The sequence below is a fragment of the Nelusetta ayraudi genome, unplaced genomic scaffold (genome assembly GCF_046127955.1).
Source record: "Nelusetta ayraudi isolate G7.1 ecotype Tasmania unplaced genomic scaffold, CSIRO-AGI_Nayr_v1 ptg000050l, whole genome shotgun sequence".
In the NCBI taxonomy this organism is placed as follows: Eukaryota; Metazoa; Chordata; class Actinopteri; order Tetraodontiformes; family Monacanthidae; genus Nelusetta; species Nelusetta ayraudi.
Genome location: NW_027466100.1, coordinates 242,070 through 269,244, shown reverse-complemented (window position 1 = coordinate 269,244; position 27,175 = coordinate 242,070). Strand labels below are relative to the sequence as shown.

Genomic DNA, 27,175 nt, shown 5'->3' with positions numbered 1-27,175 from the left:
ACTGGCCAACCTGTCGCTGCTGCTGCCGCTGCCGCGCACGCCACCACAGCGACAGGCTGCGAGGCTCCGTGCGGGTGAGTTTTGGGCTGGCGTGACCCTGTGAGCCGTCCCCCCGGGGCGGCTCGGCCATCTGCCGGTCGCGGGTCTCTGCGGGCCTGTGGTTCTGAGTTAAACACACATCCCGCGCAGCAGCGCGCCAACAACTGAGCCGTGTTTTTTTTCCCTGGCAGCCATATTGACAAGAACACTGCCTGTAGATACAGGCGCAATTAAAAGAATATTAGTGTCTAGTTCCATGTAGCTTGGCAGAGTGAGCCAGCAGGTACGGCGAAGCAGCATCTGGACCGTTTAGAACCTGCGTTTCTCGGCCAGACGGCCGCTGTGAGAGGGATGGAGAAAAAGCCTGTTTCTTCTCAGGAGCTCTGATTTTTTTTTTTTTTTTGAAATGGTTTAAATTGGTGGCTGTGCCCACCTTGGCCAGGGCTCGGCGCTGGCCGCGTGCGTCGGGGAGAAGGAACGCACAAAGTCGGAGAAAGAGGCACAGACGCGACGCGCTCGCTCGCTCGCTCGCTATCATTAAATTGAATCTATCATGCTGAGTGGACCACAAATCCCAAACAGGAGACAAACACCGAGGTCAGGTGATCCTCCGCCGCCCCTCCCCCTACATCAATCTCCCTCAGCTCACCCCCCCGCCCCTCCCCCCCCTGGCCTTATCGCGATCTGCTCGTCCCCTCCCCCCGCCACCCTCCTCCCCCCGGCCTTATCTTCATCTTTGCCCTATCTCTCCATCCTCAATACCAGCCTCCTCTTGCCAATTTCAGATTTCAGCCGAAGCGGCGGCACGCAGGTTAGATGCCTCGCGTCGCCATGGAAACCCCCCCATTCCCCCTTCCGCCACCCCCCTCCTCCACCACCCTCTCCGCCCCAGATTACAATGTGACTTTGTCTGCTGGCAGAGGCTACGACGTCTGCCCCGCTTTATGCTTTATTCCGTCCAGATACACGCCCGCCGATCTATTGTCTGTCAGCGGCGCCTGTCAGTCCGTCTGGCGGCGGCGGCGGCGGGGGGGGGTCCCATCTGACAGCGCCTTTCCCCCTCCGTCACTCACGGGCGCTGCGTGTTATTTTAATGTCACCCAACCCTGGTAGTTACAACATTTAAGCTTCAGAGGTCGACGACGGCTCAGAAAAAAAAAAAAAAAAAAAAATTCCCAACGTGCGAGCGCGAGGCCTTGACGCCGTGATTTATGTCCCGTTTTTTTTTTTTTTTCTTCTTCTCCCACCCACCCGTTTGAAAAATGGTGGGCGCGCCGAGGCTGTCACGCGCTGGGCGCCTGCACGCCATGACCGAGTGTGTTTTTCCCCGCGACGAAATCTCCTGAGCGCGGATCCGTGGGGCCTCTCGGAGGGGCCGGCGGAGGCAGGTTGACATTTTGAGGCGCGAGACAGGCGCTCCATCATGGGTGGGGACGGATCGCAGCCGTATTCGTATCTCCTCCGGACACCTGCTAATGATTTTATAATTACGGAACGCACTGGAAGCCTTGGCCGCCGCCCCTGGGGTGCGCACGCAGCCGCGGCATAAACAGGGGGGGTGTGGGGGGGGTAACGCTTGTGCGCGCACGTCGCCGAACAGTCAAGCCATCATTTGCGGGGATCCGGTTTCCCTAATGGAAGCTGACATTATATCAAACACAATAAAGGATTTCATCAAGGGCTTCTTCATTAGCCCGCCCTCCACCGTCAGGCCCCGTCAGGTGCGCCACCACGCAGCCGCGCGCTCGCAGGAGCTAACTTGGCGGCAACCCAACAAAAGGAGGAAAAGCAACACAATTTTGGCAGGACTGCGCTAGCGCGACGCCGTTACGGAGCTACACGTCCCAGCTCTCATTCCGATCTCCCTTCCAATCTACTCCTGTTTCATCCCATCTCTCCCAGTGTCTCTCCATTTCCGCCGCATCCCTTATATCCCATCTCCTCATGTCAAATGGGATGAAACTCAAAATGTTCTGCTGAAGCCTCTCCAGTCAAAGGCGGGTAGTAATCCTCCTGGCAAAGCACGCACAAGCACGCACACACAAACACACGCACTCTGGCTCCGTTGCACACACATGACACACGGGAACGTTACAATTTACGTGTGTGTGATGCGAGAGATGACTGACATGCAATTTCATCGAGGGAATCAAATGTAAAGGAAATATACGCACCGCGTCCTTCAATGTGGGAAAGAAAAAAAAGGAGGGGGGAGGGAAGAAGAGGTGGGGGGTGGGGCAAATGAAATCACTAAAAGCCATCAGGAGCAAATTTGCTCAGCCGACTCCCTTTTAGCCTATACCTGCAGGTTTACGCAGGTGTCAGGAGGTTAGCTCGTGCAATACGCTCTTCAAGCAGGACTCAATTAATCGCGGACGTGTAGAAATTTGTCAGATATCTAAAAGCTCTTCAACCCGCTTTGATCTCGAATCGCTGAATAAATCATGGGCACGCGGTCTTTGTCGAAACCTCCGTCTGAATTTTGCCAATGTTAAATTTTGCACTTTAATTCGGGGTGGCCAGGAGTGCTTAGTCACACTCATGTTAAGATGATTCAGAGCGAAGACAAAAGTTCTTCTTTTTTTTTTCACTTCAAACTTCAGGACAAAGCCACGTTCTTCAAGGTAGTATCGAAAAATAAATTGCTTGCTTCCTCGCTACTGTGTCGAAATTTTTAGAAATGTTGCTTTTATTTTGCGAAACATTGTAACGGTAACGCAGCACGCACTTCACGACTTGCTGCAGTTCAGAGCGAGCATCAGGATGGGGGAAGAAAGCAGATTTAAGGGACTTGGTGTGGTTGTTGGTTCCAGACGGGCTGCGGGTCTGAGTATTTCACAAACTGCTGATCAGCTGGGAATCTCACCACATCTCAACCCTCTCCAGGATTTACAGAGAATGGTCCCATAAAGATAAAAAAGATCCGGGAGGATACGTCAGTACAAATATCGCCCAGCTCAGAGTCTCGCGTCTTCATGCGATTTGTTTGTGGAAAGAGTGGCGGAACACGTGAGAAAGGTAGTTGTAGCATTTGTCTGAAGAGCCCAATCATCCGACAATAGCATAGCATTTCAATCACATCTGTTCATTCCAATGCCTTTGGAAGCGACACCTGCTATACAAAATGAACAGTTTGAACAGTCGGACAGAAAAATAGAAACACAACTGTGCTGTGATTGAGAGTGAGTTTGCCTGGACTCCTCCAGACTCGGGCAGCTTCTTGGTTTTTTTTTTCCGATTCCTGACGTGGAAGGAAAACACATCCTGAACACTTCCTGGTGTTGTCAGCGACGTGTGAACAGGGCTCTTCCCAGACATCTCGGACTCTGATCTGATGTGATTTTCCTGATGCTGTCCGAGTTCACGAACAGAAACAGGACGCCAACTTCCTGTGTAATGACCAGCATCTGGCCACTGAACTTTTTTTGCGACCATTCTTTTTTTCCCTTAATGTCCAGAAACGCTGCAACCCTCGGTTGGGCCTCTCTCTCTCTCTCTCCTCTCTCTCTCTCTCTCTCTCTCTCTCTCTCTCCCTATCTCTCAGAACTGATTTGTCAGCCGCTGAATTGCTCCTAAACAACAGGCAGTTGTTGCCGCTGTCACGTCGCTTTGTGAAATGAATGCGGGCGATGTTTGTGGCGACGGCTCCGAAAAGCACGGCTATTGTCTGAGCCGTGAAGGTCACCAAAATGCTTCTTCATAATGTCGAATCAATGAGGAGTCGGCCGGCAGAGTGGAAATGAAACTTTTGGCCGGGAAGAGAGACACAGCGAGAGAGAGACAGAGAGAGAGAGAGAGAGCGACAGAGAGAGAGAGAGAGAGAGTGAGAGAGAGAGAGAGAGAGAGAGAGTGAGAGAGAGAGAGAGAGAGAGAGAGAGAGCGACAGAGAGAGAGAGAGAGTGAGAGAGAGACAGAGAGAGAGAGAGAGAGAGCGACAGAGAGAGAGAGAGAGTGAGAGAGAGAGAGAGAGAGTGAGAGAGAGACAGAGAGAGAGACAGAGAGAGAGAGAGAGAGAGAGAGAGAGAGAGAGTCGCTGAGATTAAGTGCAATTCAGATAAACGGCTGCACGACGGAGGCCTTGGGCGTGGCTCTCGCCGCACCCCCCTCCCCTCTCCTCCCTACAACCCTCCTCATCTCGTTGGCATGCCGCTGGTCTCCGGGCTTTTAAGCGATTAAGGCAGCTGCTGGGACCGCAGCGTTTTTCGAAGCGCAGCAGCTCCATGCAGATGTTCATTTCGTATGCCAATAAACAAATGTGCCCGCAGATGAAAAAAAGTGCTGCCGTGGCCGGCGCGAATTCGGGAGAGTGCGAGCGGCCGTGGCGGCGGCATCCCCGGCGTGCGAGTCTCACCAGCGACTTGCTTCCCCTTCAGACGGAGCGTCGCGCCTCCCTAAAAAAAATAACTGCTCCCCACGACTTCAAAGGCTCAGACAAAGACGGGCGGCAACCCTGGAGATAGGAGACGGAGCCGTGGGGGTAGGAGGGCGGAGGGAGGGGAATGTTGCCAAATTAAAATCATGTATTTTAAATATATATATACATATATATGTATAAATATATACATATATATATACACACACATATATATATAAATATATACACACATGTATATATATAGATATATATATATATCTATATATATACACACATACATACATACATACATACATGCATATAAATATATATTAGGGCTGTTGAAGTTAACGGGTTAATAACGCGCTAACTCAAACTCCTTTTAACGGCACAAATTTTTTTTTTTTTTTTTTTATTTATTATTATTAACGTCTGGTTCACACCGGAGGCGGAAGAGAGGCACGCATACGAAAATCACGCGTGAAAATAGAATATTTCCACAAACAAATTATTATTGTCCTCTCCATTTTTTCCTAGAGTATAAGAAACACGATACATATCTTGTTAAGTTACATATAGTTACACGTAGAGCAGGAAAAAAAATTTGCACTTAATTTGCGATTAATCGCAAGTTACCTCAGGACTCGAAAATGCGATTAAAAATTGTAATCGATTGACAGTCCTAATGTATATATACATACATACATGTGTGTGTGTGTGTGTGTATGTGTGTGTGTGTGTGTGTGTGTGTGTGTGTGTGCATATTAAGGTTAGAATTAAGGTTATACTTCAAGCCTCCATTATGGCCCCTTTGGAAACATCCTGCAGGTCACAAAATCCTATTTTCTTTTCTCTTTCTACCCCCCCGCTCCCCCGAGTGAAGGCAGTTCAATTGTACTGTGAATATTCCAATCTTTTCGATAAGGGGGTGGGGGTTGGGGGGGCGGGGGTGGTTCGTCCCGCTGCACTCCGGCTACGGCGCTCGCTCTCCATTGTTGGCTGCCGGGGCTCCATTGAGGGAGCGGCTTTTAGCGGCGATAGCATCGCGGAGCCGCTGCACTGGGGTCCGGTGGCAGATAAAAAGCCCGTCCGACATGACACACGCGTGCCGGCCGACGCCTCCCCGAAGACGAGCGGCCAACAATCCAATCACGGCATGAAGAGGCGGGAAATGGGCGCCGCCGCCGCCGCCACACCGACAAGAGACAAGTAAGATAAACTGGCCGTAGCAACAATAAACGCTACTATAGTTTGATCAACCCGATGCAATTATCCCCATCTTATATTTCAAAGGCATCTCCAGCCGCGCCGACCAATCACAACCGTCCTCGCCGGTGCCGCCGCCCAATTACACGGCTCCACTTGTCTGAGCGCAGCAGTGTTTAAAGGTTCCATTTGTCTCGGGGGTGGACGGACGGACGGACGACGAGGGACTACATCTCTTCGCGTCGCCGATGTTTCCCGGCCGCTTTGACCGGCGCCGGTCGGCGGCAGTGGCGGCGAGGAGACGCCGCCCCCTCTTTACAGGCCGACCGAGAGTGGCAAATCAACAATCAGCGACGGGCCAAAGGAAACCCGTTATTTTCGACCCCCGTAATCATTTCCATCAGATGCCTCGCTCCCTCGTGTCTCGCTATGATTTCAACATTCAAATGGCAAAGAGGGGAAGGAAAGACAAACGTCGGTTCCCGGCGGCAAGGACAGCGAGGACGGAACGTCGCGAGCCGACGCTCAAAGCAGGAGGCAGTTGGTCTCTGCCGCCTGTCACTCACCGTGCGGCAGCAGCGCTGCAGTAAGAAAAGAAAGAAAAAAAAAAAAAATCACCTTTCTAATCACGTCGTCGAGAGCGAAACAAGAGTCTCAGATAGAAATACAAACAGAAAACCCATCAAGGTCGCTCCTATGGCTAAAATGCATCTGCGTGCCCTTTATTCTCACATTAGCAAAAATAAATTTCCATCGCCTCGAAGTGGATTACGCCACCTCAGAGTGACTCCCACGCTGAAACCAAAGTCACCTTTGAGTCTCGCCATTTCAATGATCCCACCCTGACCACAGGGGCCTTTAAAATAGCATTTCATGGCGGCTGACCATGCGTTGAACTAGGTAAATCTCGGCGTGCGCCGTGGCTCGCTGGATTTCTCCGACTATCGATTCCCATCTCCTGCCAGGCGGGAGGATCGATGGCGGGGGGATTTAGACATGGGGCGACTCTTTCAACCGCCTCATCTCTCTCTCTCTCTCTCTCTCTCTCTCTCACACAGCATTGCACTCGGCCAAGCCCTGACTGACTGAACGCTCGGCGGTGCAGCTACTAAACTTTTCTTCTCAACACACTGTAGTGTTTCTTCCATTCCAACCCAGCCAAATAACCTGAGTTGCTTTTTTCTTTTTTTCCCCCCAAAAAGGCGTCGCAAAGTAGCTGGGGAACAAACACAGTGCGAGATGCCGAGTAAAAAAGCCTCTGACGGTGAGGAGAACGCTGGCGCTGTGGCTTTTTTCCTGCTTCTGAGAGCGCCACTTAAGCAAATAACAGCACTCTTACAATCAAGAAGCTGAAATGATCAACGTGTCGGGTCGCCACAGCAACCGGGAGCCTGATCACAGTAAAGAAACGGGTGACAGGAAAGAAAAGAAATGTTAAATGTTTTCATCTGCATTGGCAAAATACCCGTCGACTGATCAGCATCCATTGCACATGCGTCTCCATGCCGACTTTAAGTAACGCTTACTCCATTTTCTAGTGAGGTGCCCGCGACATCAGATACATTTAAAGCGGGAGGGAGGCTCGGCTAAATTGTAAAAATGTGTCGGAATGTGTCTGCGCGCACGCCCCCCCACCCCTCCCCCCTATCCCCTCCCCCACCTCCTCCCCATTTCTTTCCCCTCCAATGGCGAGCAGATGGAAGTGCGTTCCATGGCTCAGGATTCAGCGATAACACTGTTTATGAGTTCCATTACGTGCTCGGCAGGCTGCAGGCACTCTGTCTCAGCTCGGCTATAAGCAAGTTAGGGGCAAAAAAATAAATGCGCGCGATGGAAATTGATGCAGTTTATTCGCGATTATACAATGTGGCAATGTTTACCGAATCTAAGATCCAAGTTAAAAAATAAAATGTTTCCCCCTCGAAACTCCTCGATGGAGACGGTTCCCGATGCTTTGGCGTCGACGGTTGAGGAAAATTTGTTTCATTCGCTTTGTACGCTCTGCGTCTGCCATCACGCCGGAGAGACGAGCCGTGCGGAGAGTTAGGAAAACGCGAAAGGGGCATAAAAGGACGGCCGCGGCCGTATGAAACAATGCCAGCTAACGCTCGCACGCTCCTCAATGGACTCAATTCAGCCTGCCGACAAAATTCATGCGCATCAAAGGGCACAATAGATGCTGTTAAAGTGAATTTCCAAACAGATTTTGGGAAAATTTGCAAAATGCAACAACATAAAAAGGGGGGAAACACAAAGAGCAGAGCAAAAAAAAAAAAAAAAAGGTATAAAAGTAAAGCGTCTTTTCATTTCAGTCTATTTTTTACCAGAATCTGAATCAGAATCTGTCAAAGGCAGCCTCATAAGACTAATGTATTCCGTGGCTAATGGAGCCGGTAGCTTCGAGGGCTGGGCTGAGAGTCGCTACAATGATTCTCACTCATTTGCTCTGAAGGGCCAATTATCTCAAACAGAGGCATTGTGAAAGGAGCCCAACTCGGTCAGGTGAACGAACCCTGGCGACTGCAACCTGGTTGCCTGGGAGCGCGCCGGGGCGGCTTACACCTCTGAGAGGCCCGATTGTGACTTCAAAGGGCAGCGACAAAGGCTGAGGAACTGTGGCTAAGTGCCGACCGCATTCATAGGGCGCAGGACTTGTAATTCCAAGAATGTCCATGGTTTTTAGTAAAAAAAAAAGGTGTGGGTGGGCTCAGCAGGACAGAGTTTATTTTTAGAAAGTTTCAGGTTTTAACTGGATAATTTTCACGTCATTTTATGATAATGAATCAAAATGAAATGAAACAAAGCAAGCGAGGGCACTGTACTAGTCTTTTCATGCGTCTCCAACTGAAATGGCATGTGTCCCATTCCATTCCAATTCAGCACTAATAATGCTAATCTCATCAATGGTGCTTAACAAGTTCAGGATCTAACCATGGCTCGTACCAAGCTTGAATTGGAGTTTAATCAGATTGTGCAAACCAGCCACAGTTCCTTGCTTGTGCCTCGATTCGTTTACTTTCGATCCATTGTCATGATAAAAGGTGAAAATTGTCAAGTAAAAATGTGATTTTTTTTCTTCTTCTTTTTTTTTTTTAATTCTGAGCCCTCCAGAAATAATCTACAATTATCTTGGGAAAACGTAAAAAATTGTGAAATGAAAAATGACTCCCCGCAGTTTTTGAAAAGTATGGCAGCATTATGCTTACGTATGTTTGGCACCATGAAAGGAAAGGTATTATTGGACTCTGCATGGTTAAATTGCGAATTTCCCCCTGGGGATGAAGAAAGTATAAATCAATCCATCCATCCGTCCGTCCGTCTATCTAAAGATGAGCATGTATGTGCTAAGGCAGCCTCATGCATGAGCGTGGGTGGTAGAGTGGAGATAAAGGGAAGGAAGTGGAGCGAGCAGGTTGTCCTATGATGAAAGGATCGATTGATTAGAGAGTGATGATTGCAGCAAATGGCCAGGAAGATGGCTCCATCTTTTCTTCTTTTCTTTTTTTAACTATTATTCCCACACTCATTGCTGGCGCACCTCTCCCCCCCTCCCCCGCTCTCTCCGTCATCGCCCCGACCCCCCTCCCTTCCCGACTCCATCACGGCAGCCCATCAGCCGAGTGCCTCTCTCTCCTCCTAATGGCCCGGCTATTAGCGCTAATGCATTTCAAACGTACAGCAGCTGCCACATCACAAAGTGCACGTCTTTCTCAGATCTCCACAATCTTCAGGCGTTGCGGCCGACGACGTGCCCGCTCGTCACGTTCCCCCCCACCACCACCACCACCACCACCACCAAGTGACAGCGGTCATCATCTGCTGCCAAGAACACGCCGGCCGATTGGTCGCGAACGCGGGTCGATAATGCACTGCTGATCATAACATTTCAGAGGAACGATCTGAAAGCTTTCCTCACAACGCAGTTTGTTGTTGTTGTTGTTGTTGTTTTTTCTCACTTTGTAAAATTGCCAAAGTGAGCGCTCAGAAAAATACTAATTTTTTTACATTTCACTGAGGCATTTGCTGCCGAGTGACATTATTTGACCCGCGGCTCATTGCTGAGTGTCGTGATGTCAACAGTGTGAACCACAGTGTGAACCATCCAACAGACGGCGACGACGAGCTTGAATTGAGAAACACTGGCCAATCTCGTCGGCCTGGGCGAAGGCTGCAGAAGCGACCGACGCACACAACGTTTGGCAACACGTTAAACGTTGCTTCAGAAAACCACCTGTTCACGCCAGCAGCAGATGCGAGGCGACATTAAGGTAGCCGCAAACAGTTCTGTTTCGCATCTGTTGAACGCAAGTTGGAGTTTGTTCCCAATTTTTCCTTTATTCTCCAGCACCATGTGGTCTACAGTTGCAAAAACATTGAAATTAAAATTGTGTTTTCATATCAATTACTTAACTTATATCAGTTTGCCACGTTCCCACCTTACTCCTGGTGCAGCTGCAAGGAGCTTCGGCACTCGGCCACTTAGTGACGCTTTACCATTACCAGGCAAAAGGGAATAACAATGTCCACAGTCAGCGGACATAATAGTATTGCAATACTACCAATAATATCTTTGTGCACCATCTCATTTTCAAACCGCCTTGCCAGTCAGACAGATTTGATAGGATCTGCTGATCGTGTGGCCCTGAGGTAGGCGGGTCAAAGCAGGCTTTGGGAAGTTCAAACGCATTTAGAGGTTCCGTATGGGATAAGTGAACCATTGATTTCCAGAAAATACTAATGGCAGATGCTCAATGATCCAAACCATCCCAAAGCATCAGTGTTTATTGACCCAAAAAGTATGACTCATGCATATAAAAAAAAAAGTCGCTCTAGTGATTATTTGGGAGGAGCGCTGCCTATATACAAAAAACAAAGAAAAGCATGAAGTAGCACCATAAACGTACCACACATGACTGCAGCAAGACATAACCAGGATAAGCAGATTTGAATAATACATGCATGTTTTATGTATGTATTATTACAAATGTATTATTATGTATCATGAATTATTATGTGATTAATCAGGTTGAAAACACCCATAATATAATATAAACATAAGAACTAAATCACAGTACTTATATCTATTCAAAAATATTCACATAATAATTCAAAAACATTTACTTGCAGGTAAATAAAGACAAACTATCTCATCTCAGAGCCAGTTGGTCACAATATCTTTGACCGTGATGACAAATGCTACATGAGGAGAACATGAAGCGTAAACGCGGCCCCAGCTGGGAGCATCAGGAGGGCTGAAGCACGCGAGCCTTGTCTAGCGTCACCCTCCACTGCCTCCAAAAACTTTCCCTGAATAAAAGCTGTTTTTTCAAAGGAGACGAGCTTCTTCAAGGTTAAGATGATCAAAGATCAAGCACAACGAGAAAGTCTGGCTGGTCCAGATTATTTTTGCATCTCCGTGGGATTGAGAATGCAACGATAGCTTTCAGGTAACTACGCCGTCCGTCTCTATCGGCAACTTGTACGATTAAACCCGTGAAATCTTATCTTTCCGCGGAAACTTTCTGAGAAAATGATATAAAAGTGTAGGTTGGGTAGTTTATATTGTGTAAAAGGGATGAAGGTCTACTTCCTGGATCATAATACCCACCGTAACTTAAAATGAAGTGTATTTATGTTTTATGTGTGCAGGGCTGGATTTTGCCGATACCTTTCACTGCTACTTCAAAGTACTTTTATTGTTGCATCAAATTTTATGGGACTGTTTTCTTTTCTTTACGCTTTTTACCAAAGTTTACATTGCAATGCCTTTTTTTTCTTTGCCCTGATAAAGAATATTGCAAAGGAAATTGTCTTTAATCTGCAGTGCTCCGTTAGATCTGAAATGGCTCAATCTTTATAATCAGGACAACTAGCAAATATTACATTAGAAAATGAGAAAGAAGATTAAAATAGAGTGATATTTTGATTTGTTCATGTAAAAATGGAGTGGGGTGGAAATTTCTTAGGGATGTGCTGACATGAATGGCAAGGAACTATATATATAAAAGATATAAACTCTTTCTTTTAATTTGCTAAAAATGTATACACATTCTATCCTCTGTATTCATTTTAAATCAGGTTCACTTGGAAGAAAGCGACCACGTTGCGACCACATTTGGACTGTGACTCTACCATGACATCACAGCTGGGATAAGAACAATGTTCAGTTCAAGGGGGACGTGAGAAAACATGGGCTGACATTAACAATGTCAACGTTAATCTCGCTACTAACCACCAGATAACGCCTAATGCTGCAGACTTTAATTCTTTCAAACAGCAGGCCAAAGCTGGGAGAGCCAGGCTGGTTTTGAAAGCCTGGCTGGAACAGCAAACAGCAAACAGCAACAATCGCCGGGTGCGCTGTGAGGTTCTGAACTTCTCCCTCCCTCAGGTGAACCCCGCAGAGCATCGCTGAAGTGGCCGCGCCCGCCCCCGCCCCCCGCCCCCACCCCGTCTCGGGGGAATCACTTGTGCGCGCGCGCGACACACAATGTCGAGCGTGGCAGTGAGACGAGCACTTGACCTTGAGAAATCAGCGGTAATCCAGCGCTTTAATGTCTATTTCACGCGCCATTTCCTCTCGATGGATTCAAAAACCCACAACCAGACCAACACAACAGGTGTTGCCATCAACATTTTGACATCCATAATGTCCAGCGTGCAGCCGGGCTGGTCAGATAAACCGTGCGCGTACCTTGCGTGTGTGTGTGTGTGTGTGTGTGTGTGCGAGCGTGCGCGCGCGCGGCAGGAGAAGTCTGCGCTAACAGCTGCGATGGCAGCCGCTGCGAGGAGCTGGCGTGTCATTGACTTTCTATGATGTCACCAGTTTGGCGAGGCCAGCAGATGGGCCGGGCTCAGGTGGAGAGGCGGCATTAAACGCCTACAAACACATGGCGGCGCACCGACAAACAGCCGCATCAGGCTTTTACGCAGCACAGACACACAAACACACGCGCGAGCAAAAAAAAAGTACGGGAACGCGCGGCCTCTCATGCATAAACACCTTTTTCTCTCCATTTGACACGCCGCTCCACCTACCAGTTTAAGATGCAAAGCGTTTCCCTCCCTAATATGCCCAAAGAGCATGCAAGCCCCCTAATTTAATTAGAGTGTCAGTCAACGGAGTGTTCATCCAAAGAGAAATTAGGAAAGCGCAAAAATCTACAAACAGAAAAAAATCTCCACGCGAGCACGCGGCGCCTATCTGCCCTCTCCCACACCTCGCCCCTCCCCTCCCCATCCCGCCCTTCCTTCCCCTTCCACTCTCCCCCCCCCCCCCTTCCGCTCCCCTCCCGCTCCTGAAGCTGATTTTGATTTTTTTTTCTTTCTTTCTTTTTTTTCCCCTAAATGGTTTCATAGTCACCCCTGCTGAGATTCATTACCTGGCCTGATTATAAAGGCAAATGAAATCAGCTCTGATACATTATTAATAGGAGGCACGCCATTAGAATTCGTTTGTGGTATTTGCAATATTATTATATATTCCAGCTGTTTTCATGCATGATTAAAAAGCATGTACGGATAAAAAAAAAAAAAAAAAAAAAAAACAAGTGCTCGGACACATGATGGAGGTTGGGCCGTCACGCTGGTCGGGAATGAAAAATGGAGATGGGTGGGATGTGAGGAGGGTAAAGAAAAAAATGGGAGAGGAGGAAGAGTTTTGTCGGGGGGGAGGGGATTTAAGACGGCGCTCTGGCTTTTCCACTCAAGGAGGTATTGATGGCACACTGGGCGCAGCTCCTCAGGAGCAGGTGAGCTGTGTGCGCTCACTGGGATCCGGGATTCGCTTCCTGCGTGGCTACGCAGCCGACGGAGGCGCGTCCAATCCGGGGCATCCAGGTCCAGAGTGTAAGCAACCATGTGTATTAAAAAAAATAGTAAAAAAATGGACTTTGCAGGTAAATGGGTCTCATTATTATTATTATTATTATTATTATTATTATTATTATTATTATTACTATTATTATTATCAATAAGAAAAAAAAATCTGTTAAAACCTTTTCCCTCAAACATCCCCCAGGAGGCGCTGGGTTAAAAATCCATTTGTGGGAAGTGTAGCCTAACAGGAGCTGGTCTCCCTGCAGACGGTTGGGTGGGGGGTGGGTGGGTTGAGCAGGGAACGCGTGTATCGGTTGGACGTCGCTCCGTCCGTGCGTACGATAATGTGTTTGTGGTGCGTGTGAACCCGAGCGTCACTGGACAAACACACACGCACCGACCACTGCGATGCATTTCACCCAGTTTTTAAAAACCCAGGAAAACAACACAGCGTTCATACATCAGGGTGTCTGGGAGATAACAACTGTTTGATGGCTCTAAGGTAAAACTACGGAGCAAACTGTTGTACTTTAATCCAGGGAGAAATCAAACACCTGAATATTTTGTGCCAAGACTTGTGTGTTTGCTCGAGGCTTTCAGTCTTGGTACAAGGGACACACACTCCGTTTTGAGCTCAAAAACAGTTCAGAAGCGCTGTACTGTGTGGATTATCAGAGTGTATCTGCAGACACGCAGGCACGTGTGCATGAGTGTGCGTGCGTGCGTGTGGGCACCGTTGCATTCCGTTGCCGGAGAATTAGTTCTAACTGGTCGTCTCTGTGATGCTGATCACATTGTCATTCAAGAGTTTGAAAGGAAATAAAGCGAGACTGTTAAATCGAGCTGAAACTGGAAGCGGGAAGAAGGGCAGAGAGAGAGAGAGAGAGAGAGAGAGAGAGAGATAGACCAGCTCAGGAAGAGAAACTTGGGGGGATAAAAGGAGGATGAGTGGGGAGGGCCCCCCCCCGCTTTACCGTCACTCCGTCCTGCCACACGTGCTCCATCTGAAGCAGCTCCGCCTCCTGGGCCAGTCGCTAGCAGGGGACACAAAAAACAGCAGTGTGAGGGTCAGAGGTCAAACAAACATTAATGTCTTGTTGTGTGAGAGAGAGAAGGAGAAAAAGAGAGAGATGACATCACTGCACCTGTCTTGGAGTGCAATTCAGAGCTACTAGCTAGCTGGCTAGCAGAGTTATAATAGTACTGGAATTTTCCTTTTAGTTTAGTTTTATTTTGTTTTGACGTATTTCCCTACAACTCAGTTAGTTTTCATTAGCTTGGTTTGCTAGTTTTTATATTTTCAAAAAAGGCTTAGTTTTAGTTTCGTTTTTATTAGTTTTAGTTACAGTTGTTGCATACGTTGGGTTATTTGTCTGGGGCAGCAGGATTCAAACAGGGAAGAGTGACTATTGTGCGATAAAATTCAACAAAAGATAGAACTACTCCATCAACGAATACATAAAAATGTGCATGACAGATGAACACTGTGTGTGGCATTGTGAGACACATCTGGTCAAAAAAAAAAAAAAAAAAAAAAACAGCAAAGCCTTTTACATTTTAGTTCCAAAAAGGTAATTCACTTCGTAGCTCACTAAGGCAATGGAGTCACACAGTCGTGTCTCAATTAACATGTTCACTAATGCATCTTCCCGCTTGTGGTGTTCCTGTGTATTTACTGACCAGCAGCTCGGTCGTCAGTGCAAGCAGTCCATTACAGTTGTCTCCTTCCCTGTGCTACCTAGCCGAGATGTTGCTTCTCTTTGGGCGGCGGCAGGGGAAGGGACCGATGGAGGCTAGCTTGTACTCGAGATTAGCCGCTTTGTGCGACCTTCTTAAATGGACTTTGAGCTTTGTCTGGGTTTTTTTCCGCCTTGAGAAGCAAACCAAATATTTTGTACATTTGCTTTTATCACTAGCCACGTCCTATTCGAAAAAGTCTCATGTAGTTTGTTAACCTACTGCTGTGAAAGAGGGGTGACGCCAGAGAACGTCAGGTGCATTTAGGTGCTGCTGCGTAAAACTTAAAACTTCCTAGGCGAAATATTTATTTGACAGAGACGAAAACGAAGGGAAATATGACTTACACACAAGACAGTTAAAGCTAGTGATCGTTTTTGTATTGTAATTTTCGTTTTTATCTACTTCACTTAACGAAAGTGTCTTTTCAATTTTAGTTTTCGTTATTTCGTTCGTTTTTGCGAACGATTATAACCCTGCTGGCTAGCTAGCTAGCTAGCTACCTCAGAGCAGCAGAAGCGGAACGTCTGCCCACATTGACGCGCTGACATCACCGCATTGACGTTTCAAAACTAACCCCACTGCCGCCGTCCATTCTTCCTGGGGCAGCGAGGACGCACAGCCTTCGCGCTCAGGTGTTTTGGGTTTGCGCCGACAGCGGTGCGGTCGGAACAACAACAGCTACTAAACGCGCGTTACTTTCGGAGATTGCAGAGGAGTTTATCGCACCGGGTGTTTCTATACTTAGTGCGTTAACGTTCCACCTCACCTTGACTGAAATCAAAAACAAAGCACTCAGTGAAAGTGTTTACGGTGGGAAGGATATTTAGCAGCATCCAGCTGGGGCCCTTCAGTGAGATGGCTGACTGTACTTGAGAAAGTGGTCACATGGCAGCTTCGATGAAGGTTGATTGCGTCCACACAGTTTGGACTCGCATCCAACTACAGGAGTTGTTCAATGTCTTCTTTTGCCTCTGAAGATTGTGTGTGACTTTGCCTCATAAAGGAACAGTGACACGACATTGAAAAATGATCTAAAACAGAATTTAAATTTGTCCCTGAAAATTATATTCCATGTAACAACATTCTGTTGTGATAATAATAATTTAAAAAATGACAGTCATTGTCAGGTCAAATATTTGCATGGAGACCTTTTCACCTGAGATGCACAGCTGAACGACATCGCCGGTGCATCAGACAAGGACTTTTGTCGGGAATCTCAAGTTGAGCGCGTTTTTTTTTTCTCGCCAGGTTTTCGGTTGGCGGTTACAAGTCTCTGCAATTCAACGCGCACGCAAGACTCAGAGCCCCGCAATCGGCCGTGTTCTTGTAAATTGCGTCCACTTGACAGCCGACATGTCCACGGCATCGCTGTGCACGGGGATCTCGAAAAGAAAAATAGAATTTTAAAAATACCCACTTACATGCGGACAATTCCTCAGCGGCTCTCCCCTCCCCCACTTCCCTTCCACTCCTGCCTAGTATCTAGGTTTCCCCGGGCCTCTAGGGGGCGATCTTATGGCCGTCCCAGAATATTGTGATCAGCCGTAAAGTCCCAGGGCTCTGAAATTACTAACCCTATTTAGACTTGTGCTCATTCATTAGTGGAGCCACATTGAAGGAACCAGTTTTTGACCACGGGGGGGTTTTTATCTACCAAAAACACACACACACACACACACACACACACACACACACACACACACACACACACGCAGCATAAACTCTCATTATGGTTAAAAGCTGTCCTATTTCTGTTAAGAGTTCTCCACGTGGCTCATCTGGACAGACCCCCTAGATCTCCTGGACACTCAAACACAATATAGTTCTGACTGACTCGACTCCTAACACACACACCTAACCTGGAATTAAAGGATTTAAGGCATAAAGGAATGTACACAATATGAAAAGACAAGATCATTAAGAGTCTTTTCTGCTCATAATCTTAATAACAATACGCTTTCAACCACCTAAACCTAATAATAACTCTAACATTTCATCCGTTTTTCTAAACATGAGATGACACACAAACTGCAACCACGGCTCTAAAGATCTAATTAGCCAGTTGAAATGATTAGCCAAGTGTCCATTAGAAAAGACAATAATTGCGTGGCTTTTCATCGCCTTGCTAAAGGGCAGCGCCACGCTGGTAATCTCCTGGCACAACTATGAGCACTACAATTTTCAATTAGGGATAAACACTGTGCAGCAGCAGCACAATAATCTCACTGCTTTCTTCCAGCACCGGGCTTAAGCATGAGAGCTGACACCATATGAAACCGACTGTCCCAACAGCTGCCTCGCATCATGCTCGCGTTAATATGCAAGCACAGCCTGACCACTGTTGGAATTCCGGTCCAGACGTCGTCTTTTCCGTCTGCATGCAATCTGTCAGCAGGAAACCTTCATATTTCCCCTCACTCTGCCGAGCGACTCGCGCATCCTTTATTCCCCCCAGTGTGTTTGTTTCTCCTCTGTCTGGTGGGCTCGCCATTTCTCTGGGACACTATCTCCTCCCGCGCAGCTTAATGCACTTCCCCTCCTGCTCCATAACAGCCGTGTGTGTGTCTTCATGCGCCTTTCCCTTCCTCTGCGTTGGCCCAGATGGATGGGCAACGCAAACAGCCAATGAATCAGAGTGAGGGATGTGGGAGGGAGGGGGGCAGGGATATATCATCGATGCTGGTGGCTGGAGCCCAAGCAGCTTAGAGCTGCTGGATGCGGCGTAGCGAGATCAGCATAGTACAGAGCAGATAAGCGCAGCGCGGGCCCACACAAAGCAGCAAATAATACTGCGACGCACACGCACGCACAGGGACGCCAGGCGGCCTGACAGGACGGCTGCTAACCCTCGCTAATATTATTTCCGTTGTAACCTTGACATAAAGGAGGAGGAAAAAAAAAAAACGCCTCACGTGTTGGGCCGTTTGTCACCGAGCCTTCAGGCAAGGTCAAGAACCATAAACACATCTCCGCAATGGATTGTGAAGGCCCTCAGACGGCTCACGATGGAAAGGCAGCGCGAAATACAGTAGGCGGTGCTTTGTGCGAACGCATTCGATGAATGATGTTGGGGGAAAAAAACACTCAATCTGGCAACGCCAGTCGCCGCAGTCGCACCGCCGCACACGGCATCAAACTGCTAGCAAATTGTGGAGGCAAAAGCAAATGAAGGCAGCAGCGTTAGATCAGACGCTGCTATGCCCACCGTCAAAACATCTTCATATGAATAATTTCATGAAAAGGTCAGTGAATGGACTCCCTGAGGGGTTTTTCTATTGTAAGGTGTTTGTTTGAGGTCTGGAAAATTGTTTGTACCTGAGGGAGTACTCTCCTGTTTTAATTCTAATAATTCCTCATTAAAAAAGACCATTTAAGCAGCAACATGTTTTGGAGAATAAACTAGGGGTGAAAGCTGCAGCTGCTGTTAGTGTGGACTGAATGGGCAGCAACAAAGCGTCGGACTAACAATGGGGAAATGTCGGTATTCCCAGTGGTTGTCGCCTCAATGCTAATATAAATCCTGATAATGATGATCATTTAATAAGGATTCAAAATTGGACACAAAGATGAAATCTGATGCATAGTTTCAGTGTTGCAACTGATAAAAAAAAGAAAAAGAAAGAGGAAGTGGCTGTAATTTTGAAAAATAATAGCTTACAACAACATACTGAAAATACAAAGAAAAGAACTATGAACTAGTTCATTTTTGGAACCATGAAATTAGATCAAAATTTGGAATTATGAACTATGAACTGAAGTAGCTCATTTTAACTTTTCAACCTAACTTGTTCATTTCGAAAGTGAACTTTCCCAACACTGACTAGTAGGTGGAGTTGAAGGTTCCCGCAGACCAGCAGACCAACGGCGGACATCTTTAATATTCATAACCTTTCTGTCTTGCCTCCCCTTTCCGGAGGGGAGCAGGTTTAATCACTGCGAGTGGTGTTAGTTCTCGGGGGGGGGCGGCACGCTGGGGACGGACCACGTCATGCTGCGCCGAGCGTCGACTCGACGCCTGTGTGATTTTCTGCAGCCCGTTAGGCCTTTCCACCCAGCATTAACTCAAAGGGCACTCGATACGGCGTCGCACTCCAGGACAGCTCAGGGTTGTGTGCGTGCGCGTCTGTGTGTGTCTGTGTGTGGGTAAGAGGCTACTTGAGAGAAGACACGGGCGGTGCTTTGCACGTGTGATTGCAGCCGTGGATCCCGGTGCTCAGCGTTCGACCACCTCCATTCACTTCCCCAGCGACGCCTCAAGTCACCTTGGGGACCGGAAGACTGTGAAATGACTTTGCTGAGGTCACTCGACCTTCTCAAAGAGACCAGAGCCGGGAGAGACGGCCCCCTTTGCAAATTGCTTGATGATTGGCTGCCACGGACGGTGGCAATCACGGCGGCGACGAGGCCTGTAAGCCCTTCGGAGGAAGGGAAAAAAAATAAAATAAATAAATTTAGAGCAGCTCTCTAAAGTGCTCTGCCCACATTGTTGACTTAAACATCCACAAGCGGAGGATTCATCTCAGGAGTGTCAAGACCACTGCCGTGATCACTCCGAGTCGCAGTCAGAAAGCCGGCGAGGTGCGTCGCGGGTCCAGCGTCTTCCGCTGTGCGGGAACGTACGAGGTGATGATTAGCAGTGAGCCCTCGTGGTGAAGCGCCTGAGGGGTTGTGGGTTCGATCCCGGCTGGGGTCATATCCAAAGAGCCTCGAGCGTCAGGGGTTGGACTTGAGATCCTTTGCAATCGACAAATGATTGGGCTCAGCTGTTGCTCAGCACTGCCTCAAGTGGACGAGTCCAATCGTGTTGAAGAAATTCACTGTGTTTCGGTGTGTGACAACTGGTGGTACATTGAAGGAGCCAAAGTGGGGCAGAATTCAAAAAACTTGTAATACAGAAAAATATGTATTGTGTGTCAACAAACCGAAAAAAAAAAAAAAAAAAAAAAGTCCATCCTTTAGTTCTCTTGCTTGGTCCACTCATCAAATTGTGGTAGAAATATTATGGAAATCATCCCTCGGTGATGTCACTAAGGTGATATATCCCAGTTTAGAGGATAGAGGTGTTTGGCATTTAGAGAATGAGCTTCATTTTTAACAGGACACTGTAAACAGAGGGCTAAAATGCTCTTCTTGGAGAACTGTATGTATATTTGTACACTGCAAGCCCTCTAACGTTCCAGCCAAATATCTCCATTGTGTCTCTGCTCTTCTCGCTGTGCTGTGGCAGAGCAGGGAAGCGCACTGTCATGCTGCAGTTAGTCCATTAGAGGGCAGCAGACTGAGCACACCAGTGGGCCACAGCAGCAGGGCAGCAGCAGCCCCAGCAGCCTCAACAGCCACTGGAGCCTGTCAGAGTGAGAGCAGTCTGCTTTAAGCTCTTCATTCTGTCTTCTTCACTCGGCCAGGATTAAGGCCAATCATAGAAATCACTGAGTCAGAACCGTCCCACAATAACAGATGGAGGAACTTTCCACTCCAGAATTTTAAAAGATCGCCGAGCAACTCCTTCACTTCGCCACCACCACCGCCCTCCCCCTGTATCTCCCCTCCTCTTCATGGTGGTCTTTATCCCCTCCATCATTGGCGGTACCCTATTTTTCTCAATCTGTCTCAATTTACTGCCCTCAAACTTTCTTCCCTTCCTTTTAACGCCGCATTAATTCCTGCGGCACCGTCGCGGACCAATTTCAATGTGACAGGAGTTGCGAGGCGGGCGAGTCGGGGGTGAAATGGAAAGTTAAGAGGGGTTAGGGCACGTGTTGCTTCCCTCGCATTGCTTACATTGCTGCGCGACGGCGGAACTTTGTTATTTCAAGGCGACAAAAGGGGGTGACAATCAGAATAGACTCCTCTTCAGACTGGACAAACAATGTCAAAGTCCATAATGAGGGGAAATAATGACCCTTAATTCCAGGTCCCCAGTCGCTTTGCCTCTGACAGCCGGGTATTGTAGTCCTTATTAGCTAACTCTGACAGAGGATCTGCATGGATGGGTGGGAGACCCGGTCTTTGTTCTGCCATCCAAAGCAGCCCATGGCAGGCCGTTTGCAGAGGCTGTGAGCGCGTGTGTGTGTGTGTGTGTGTGTGAGTGTGTGTGTGTGTGCGTCGCGCTATTGTAGCATGTACCGAGATAATCCCTGCCTTTGTCGCTTCACCCCCTCCCTCCATAATCCACCCCCCCCCCCCTCCACAACGGCGAAATGTTAACACTTTCTTTTGCACATTTTCCTGCTCATTCTCGGCTCCGCTCGTCTGTTTCCACGGAGACCGGATCTGGAGGACGCGAGCTGTCACCTACCCACAGCGGCAGCTTTTCACAATCAAACACCAAGCTTTCCGCACTCCACACAGGCCCGCAGAAACGGCATATTTCCACTGTAGATTGCCAGCATTGTGCCGGAGCTTCTGCGCCGCGGTTCAATGGAACAAGAAAGGCGACTGTCTTTATTTGGGAACAATGGAGCAGCTCTCCGCAGCTGCTGAACTCACTCGGAGTGACTCTCCAGCGCCGCGGAAAATAATAGTCCTTGATCATAAGCCCTTGTGTACTGATCAGTGGAATTGCGTCTGAAATACAGATGTGTCAAAATGTGATTATGCTGGAAGAAGCCATGTCACAGGAAGGATCCATAATCACGCTAAATATAGCGCTGACTTCGTATGGAATGAAAAAAAAACAACATTCCCCCTAATTAGGGACCTTTGTGTTTCATTTAGGACACTCAGCTGATAATAATATGCATTTTGCTCATTTAACCACAGAGGGGGCAGCGTCGTTAGCGCTGAACGGGGCCAAAAACCCTGTGCAGCGGCAACGTTATTGGTGCAATTATCGTTTTTATTTCAATTAAACTCCCGGGAGGATGGATGCTACAGACAGCTCCCTCGCAGAGCGCACTCCCAGGCCAAATACAGGCCCCAAGCAAAATGCATTGAGGGTCAAACAAGGATATAACAGGAGGAGCCACAACTGTCCTGCCGCACTGCTGCCGAGCTGGAGCGGAGCGTCCTGCAACCACCGGCCACCAGGGGGCATAGGGTGTGTGTAGACGGAGACGGCCTGTCTCAATGGCATGTCTGGCTGGTTGCACTCCTCCTCTCCTCCTCAGTATTGTTTGATAGATACCCACAGACATGGCCAAACTGCCGCCCTGGATTTTCCGGCTTCTCCCGCCGTCAGACGACAAGGGACAGAGCGAGGAGAGCCGAGGGAGCCTGAAGGCACCGTCCACTCAATGAAATAAGATTCCAATGTCTTGTTTCCCTTGCAGCCCATAAGGCATCGACCTTGCAGGTGACTGAGAGGGAGGAAATTGCACAGCCTTCATCTGGAACAAGCGATAGCCGGGCATAAATAACACACAAAAAAAGGAAACAGTGACACAACGGGGGAAACAACGCACATGACTGTTACATCTGTTAACAGGTGTGTGTGTCTGTGCTTGTGTGTCTGTGTGTGCGTGACCCGTTTGTCTCCTCCACCTCCTCAGCGGGCTGATGGTGTAGCACTGCCGGCGAAAAGGCATCAGGACGGCGGGCAAACGCCTCTTCAATCAGACCTGAGTGCGGAATTGCACATGCATGCCACGCTAAACGTGCCACTAATTGCGTCATGTTTTGATCAAAACATTTGCAATCAGCGGAAAAGCGCTGTCACGCAGTGTGAATGCGCTTTCTCCGCGGTAGGCCCTAAGAGGCGGCCGAGGTGGCGGCTGAAAATAACAGGGTCAGGTGTGTGCATGTGACACAAACCAGGAAGTGATGGAATTTTTTCTCACGCGCAGAATGAATCATCTGCGTTTACATTTCCAGTCAGTGGTTGTAAGGATGGGCTGCAAAACAATTGGAAACCCAACAGAGATTGACTCAAGTATCCAAAAGTCCCTGTCCCAGTATGTTCGAAGAGCTAAGATGTGTCATTAACATGTCAGTGAAAGCACAAAAAATGAAAAAAGTCCATCTTTGAGTACTTTTAACAGCTCCACTCTTTTTATTATTTCTACTTCCAGCTTCTCTGGCTCTAAAAAAAAAGGGCTGAATACACTGTTTTCCGGTGGTCTAGAGTTGTTACTGGACAAATAGCGCGATGTCTACCGGCATTCGGGGGGGAATTAAAATCAGAAAATAGCTCATTCGTGGAATCTACAGAGAAGCTCTTGACTTTTACACGAAATCACAAATCTTCAATAGCGAGACACAGATACAACCTTTAGTGGTCAAAACGCAATGTTGGAATAAAAAAAAAATTCTCCATTGCTCCATCTCCTGCTCTTTTATCTCGTTCAATTTGCAAGCATTACCATGTGAATGGCACAACTTCAATTTCACAGCTTACAATTTCGAGACAACAAATCAACAAAATTACTCGAGAGCGGCCTTCCCTCTTTGCCAAAACAATATCAGCTTGTGTCAGATTAGCGACTTTGTGTTCGGCTCGACACCTCACGCTGATCGCGTTCAAGGACACGCTGCAATTTTCCTTTTCTTTTTTTTTTTTTGTCCTTTCACTTCAATCACCCTCGATCCTGTTTGAAATCAGTGGGAGAAAAGGCTCCGTCTAGTTAAAGGTCACGATGTCTTGCTAAATAGGGACGATTCCACGTGCGGCACCGTTACCGAGCTGCTCCCCCTCCTGGAAATTAGTCACACTGCCAGAGAGCCTCGGAATCAGCCGCTGGTGTTTGACATGCATCAATGACAGAGCCTTGGCAGGGAGTTGTCCACATACACACACACACACACACACACACACACACACACGCTGATATGTGTTAGACTTTAAAAAAAAAAAAGAAGAAGAAGAAGAAGAAGAAGAAAAAAGAAAAAAAAAAAAGGATACGGCCGTCTCTCAAAGCAATTACACCAGATTGGAAGCAAATTAAATTTAAGGCCTGGAGCAACATGACCCACTGAACGCCAGTGACAGATGTGACAGGTGGAGGAAGAGGGGCGCCGCAGCACCAGAGGATGGCGGGGATGTTTGGCGGGAGCGGCAGGTGTGGGTCACACGGGAGGAGAGAAGTAGGGCGGCGAGGCAGCAAGCGCACAAAGGCACTCTGCGCGCTCACATTTGCATCTTTTTTTTAGCTCATTAATTATGAATTACGCTCCCCACACTCTGCCACCGACGGCTCCCATATGCTTTTTTCTTTTTTTTTTCTTTTTTTTTGGGACGGATTTGCCACCTGCAGGCAAGTTTGCTGGTTTACGTTCGTTTCAGCGTTTAATTCACTGGGAGACTTGCCTGATAGGAGTCATACATCAGATCGACTGTTTTATCACCCACTTCATAATCTACAGCTGCACACGGGGCTGATGTTCACATCTGCTTCATATCCAAGTGGGTGGATTTATTCCTATTGGAGGGTTTTCATTACTACAACACCCTTTATTTGTTAGAACTGCAGCAGAGACAAAGGCTGGAAATTGCAGCGGATCGAACATAAAAGGTCATTTTTGCATTGCAGAATTGCATGCATACATCAAATGACTCCTTCAGTCTGTTCTGTCTAATGCACTTGTCTTGTGCATTTTTCTGTGCATGTTTTTGCACGTAACAAACACGGCGCATTTGAAACCAAATGCTGAAAAACGCTTAGAATCCGACCGTCTCAGACGTCGTTCTCAACTCAGTCAGAGGACGAAGAGAGCACAAGAGGCCCAAGTGGCAGTGAAAAGACGGCCCTCGCTTTGTGTGACAGGTGTTCCAAAAAACACAGAACACAGAAAATTCTTTGACCTTTAAGTTTTTTGAGGTTCTCCCCCTTCCTGTGAACCAGATGGAGACCATACTCAATATATTGAGTATATAGCAATACAATATACAGTATCGCTAGATGGAGACATATAGCAGTACGACAAGAAACGGTGTGGACACGGTTGAGCGCGTTTAAGCAACAACAACATGTCGAAACGAAGAGGGGAGATTTGAAGGAGGTAGAGAATATACGGGGACTCATGGCGTGAGCTGGTGAGATGTGACAGGATGGGGAAATGAATGCAATCTGGACACCAACAAAGGAGAAGTGGAGGTCAGTGAGACCAGCTCCCTCTAATGGACGCACAAATGAGCCTATGACTGATTTGAGTTATTGTATTGAAGCTATTGAATATTAGAAACACCTCGATACTGCCAGATATAAATATACAAATTATAAAAAAAAAAGCTGTGAAATGATATCCTCTATTCTATGAAACCTATAAACATGTCTCACAGAATTATGCATTATACATAATGGCTGAGGAAAATAACAGAAAGAGAAACAGATGCATCCGATAATGGAATTTTATTTTTTTTAAGCGATCACAGTGGGGGAAAAAAAACTATAACACGTGAGTAGAAATATGCCATTATCTGCACGCAGTTCACAAAACATGTGCTCGTTAAAGGCACACAGATTAGCTGGGTTTCTAGTTCTCGGAGAGATATCATTTCTCCATTTTCATTATTCTGGTCCAAGAAATGACAGGATTAGTTGTGGCGGCTTTTAAACATCTGATGTTATCTCCCTCTCCTGGGCGAACAATTAATCCTTCTCACTCCCTCGCTCCTCGTCACCCTCTTCCTCTCTCTCTCTCTCTCTCTCTCTCCCTCTCTCCATCTAGGCGACTTGACTGCCCCCCCTCTCCCAGCAGCCCCTCCCATCCCTCACCATATTGACGATCCCTCCTCAAGGAAATCTTTATTTAAATGGGGAAATAAAGCTCAGTCCCCTGGTATTTAAATACCTACAGTGTGCAGTGGAGCTACAGTGTATGGGGGGTTTTATGCAGTCACCCGTCGATGGTCTATTACTTCTTGAACACTTGGTGGGTGCTCTGCAGGGGGAATCAATTATACTACCATATTTAAAAAGGGGGGAATATAAAGGGGATGTGGTCTTTAAAACAGAGGTCGGCTGATATTGGTTTTCCCATTGCTGAGCCAGTGGCCTGTATATAATGATAAGATAACGATATCATGTTGATGTTGTTGTTGTTGTTGGGATGAAATTGCTGCAAGTCACATTTATTGAAAAAGTGCAGAACCACATCTTTGGCCTGAGGAGCATTTTTGAACTGACAAACCAAAGAAACTGCTTGAAGTAGACAGTCAAAAGTCATTTGATACATCTGCAATAGGCCACAATAGCCCCTTAAAAGATTAATATTTACACTTAAACAGCAGTCTGCACTTTTAATGAAGTGCACCCTACTCATAATTATAAACAAGTGATCCAAATTGTGCAGAAATACGGTAAATAATCAAAATGTATGGGGATGCGGCAATGCAATTAAGTGCAGCATTTAGCATCCGATTATGTTACAAAATACCAATAATCAGCTCACCAATTGATAATTAAAGCTGGAGTTGTTCCCTTTTCGCAGGGCCGTATTTCGCATTAACATTAGCAACGACTGCGTTCGCAACCCCGAAAGCCGGAATTCAATTAAATCAAAACAATGTTACATCCAGTAATGAGGCTGACATCACAGGAAGTACGATAACATTTTAAAATAATTATATGCACCCTTTCAATGGCAACACGCTGTTCAAGCCAACAAATCAGGCACACAAGGCAAAGCGCAGCTCGCGCTAGCACGGCTTTAACGCGCTAATGCACGCAACATCTGGCTAACAATGTAAATGTTTGATCACTGTGCTGCGGCTCGTCCTCAAACAGTGTGCACTCCTCGGTCACAGAGAGACAGTCATCGGAATACTCAGAGAAAAGGAAAAAGGAAAAAACGCTTGGCTTTCAAACACTCTCAGACAGATGGCTGTTCCAAAGTGCTAGCTAATAATAACCAGTTATGTAAAAACATTTATCCATACATCATGGGCGGGTTGCAGCAAAAAATAGTCTGGTAATTATTTGGGGAGCACAGTTTCCAGAGGCCTCTTCCAAGTAATTGTGGAAAATTTAAGTCCAATCATCCTTTTTCATTATAAACTCTCCTCTCAGTCTTGTCTAAGAAAATAATCCCACAGCTTTCCTTCCATGTCTGTCCGATGATGATAGAGTGTTCTGGATTTTT

General features: G+C 47.3%; 1 protein-coding gene across 2 annotated transcripts in view; it reads right to left on the bottom strand.

Moving 5' to 3' along the window:
• Window positions 1–27,175, bottom strand: part of cacna2d2a (calcium channel, voltage-dependent, alpha 2/delta subunit 2a) — a 159,970-nt gene that overhangs the window by 68,323 nt on the left and 64,472 nt on the right. For both annotated transcript variants that reach the window (XM_076037164.1, XM_076037165.1), the window contains exon 4: window positions 14,392–14,451. In XM_076037164.1, coding sequence (XP_075893279.1) covers window positions 14,392–14,451 — 60 coding nt within the window. The remainder of the gene's footprint in view (window positions 1–14,391; window positions 14,452–27,175) is intronic.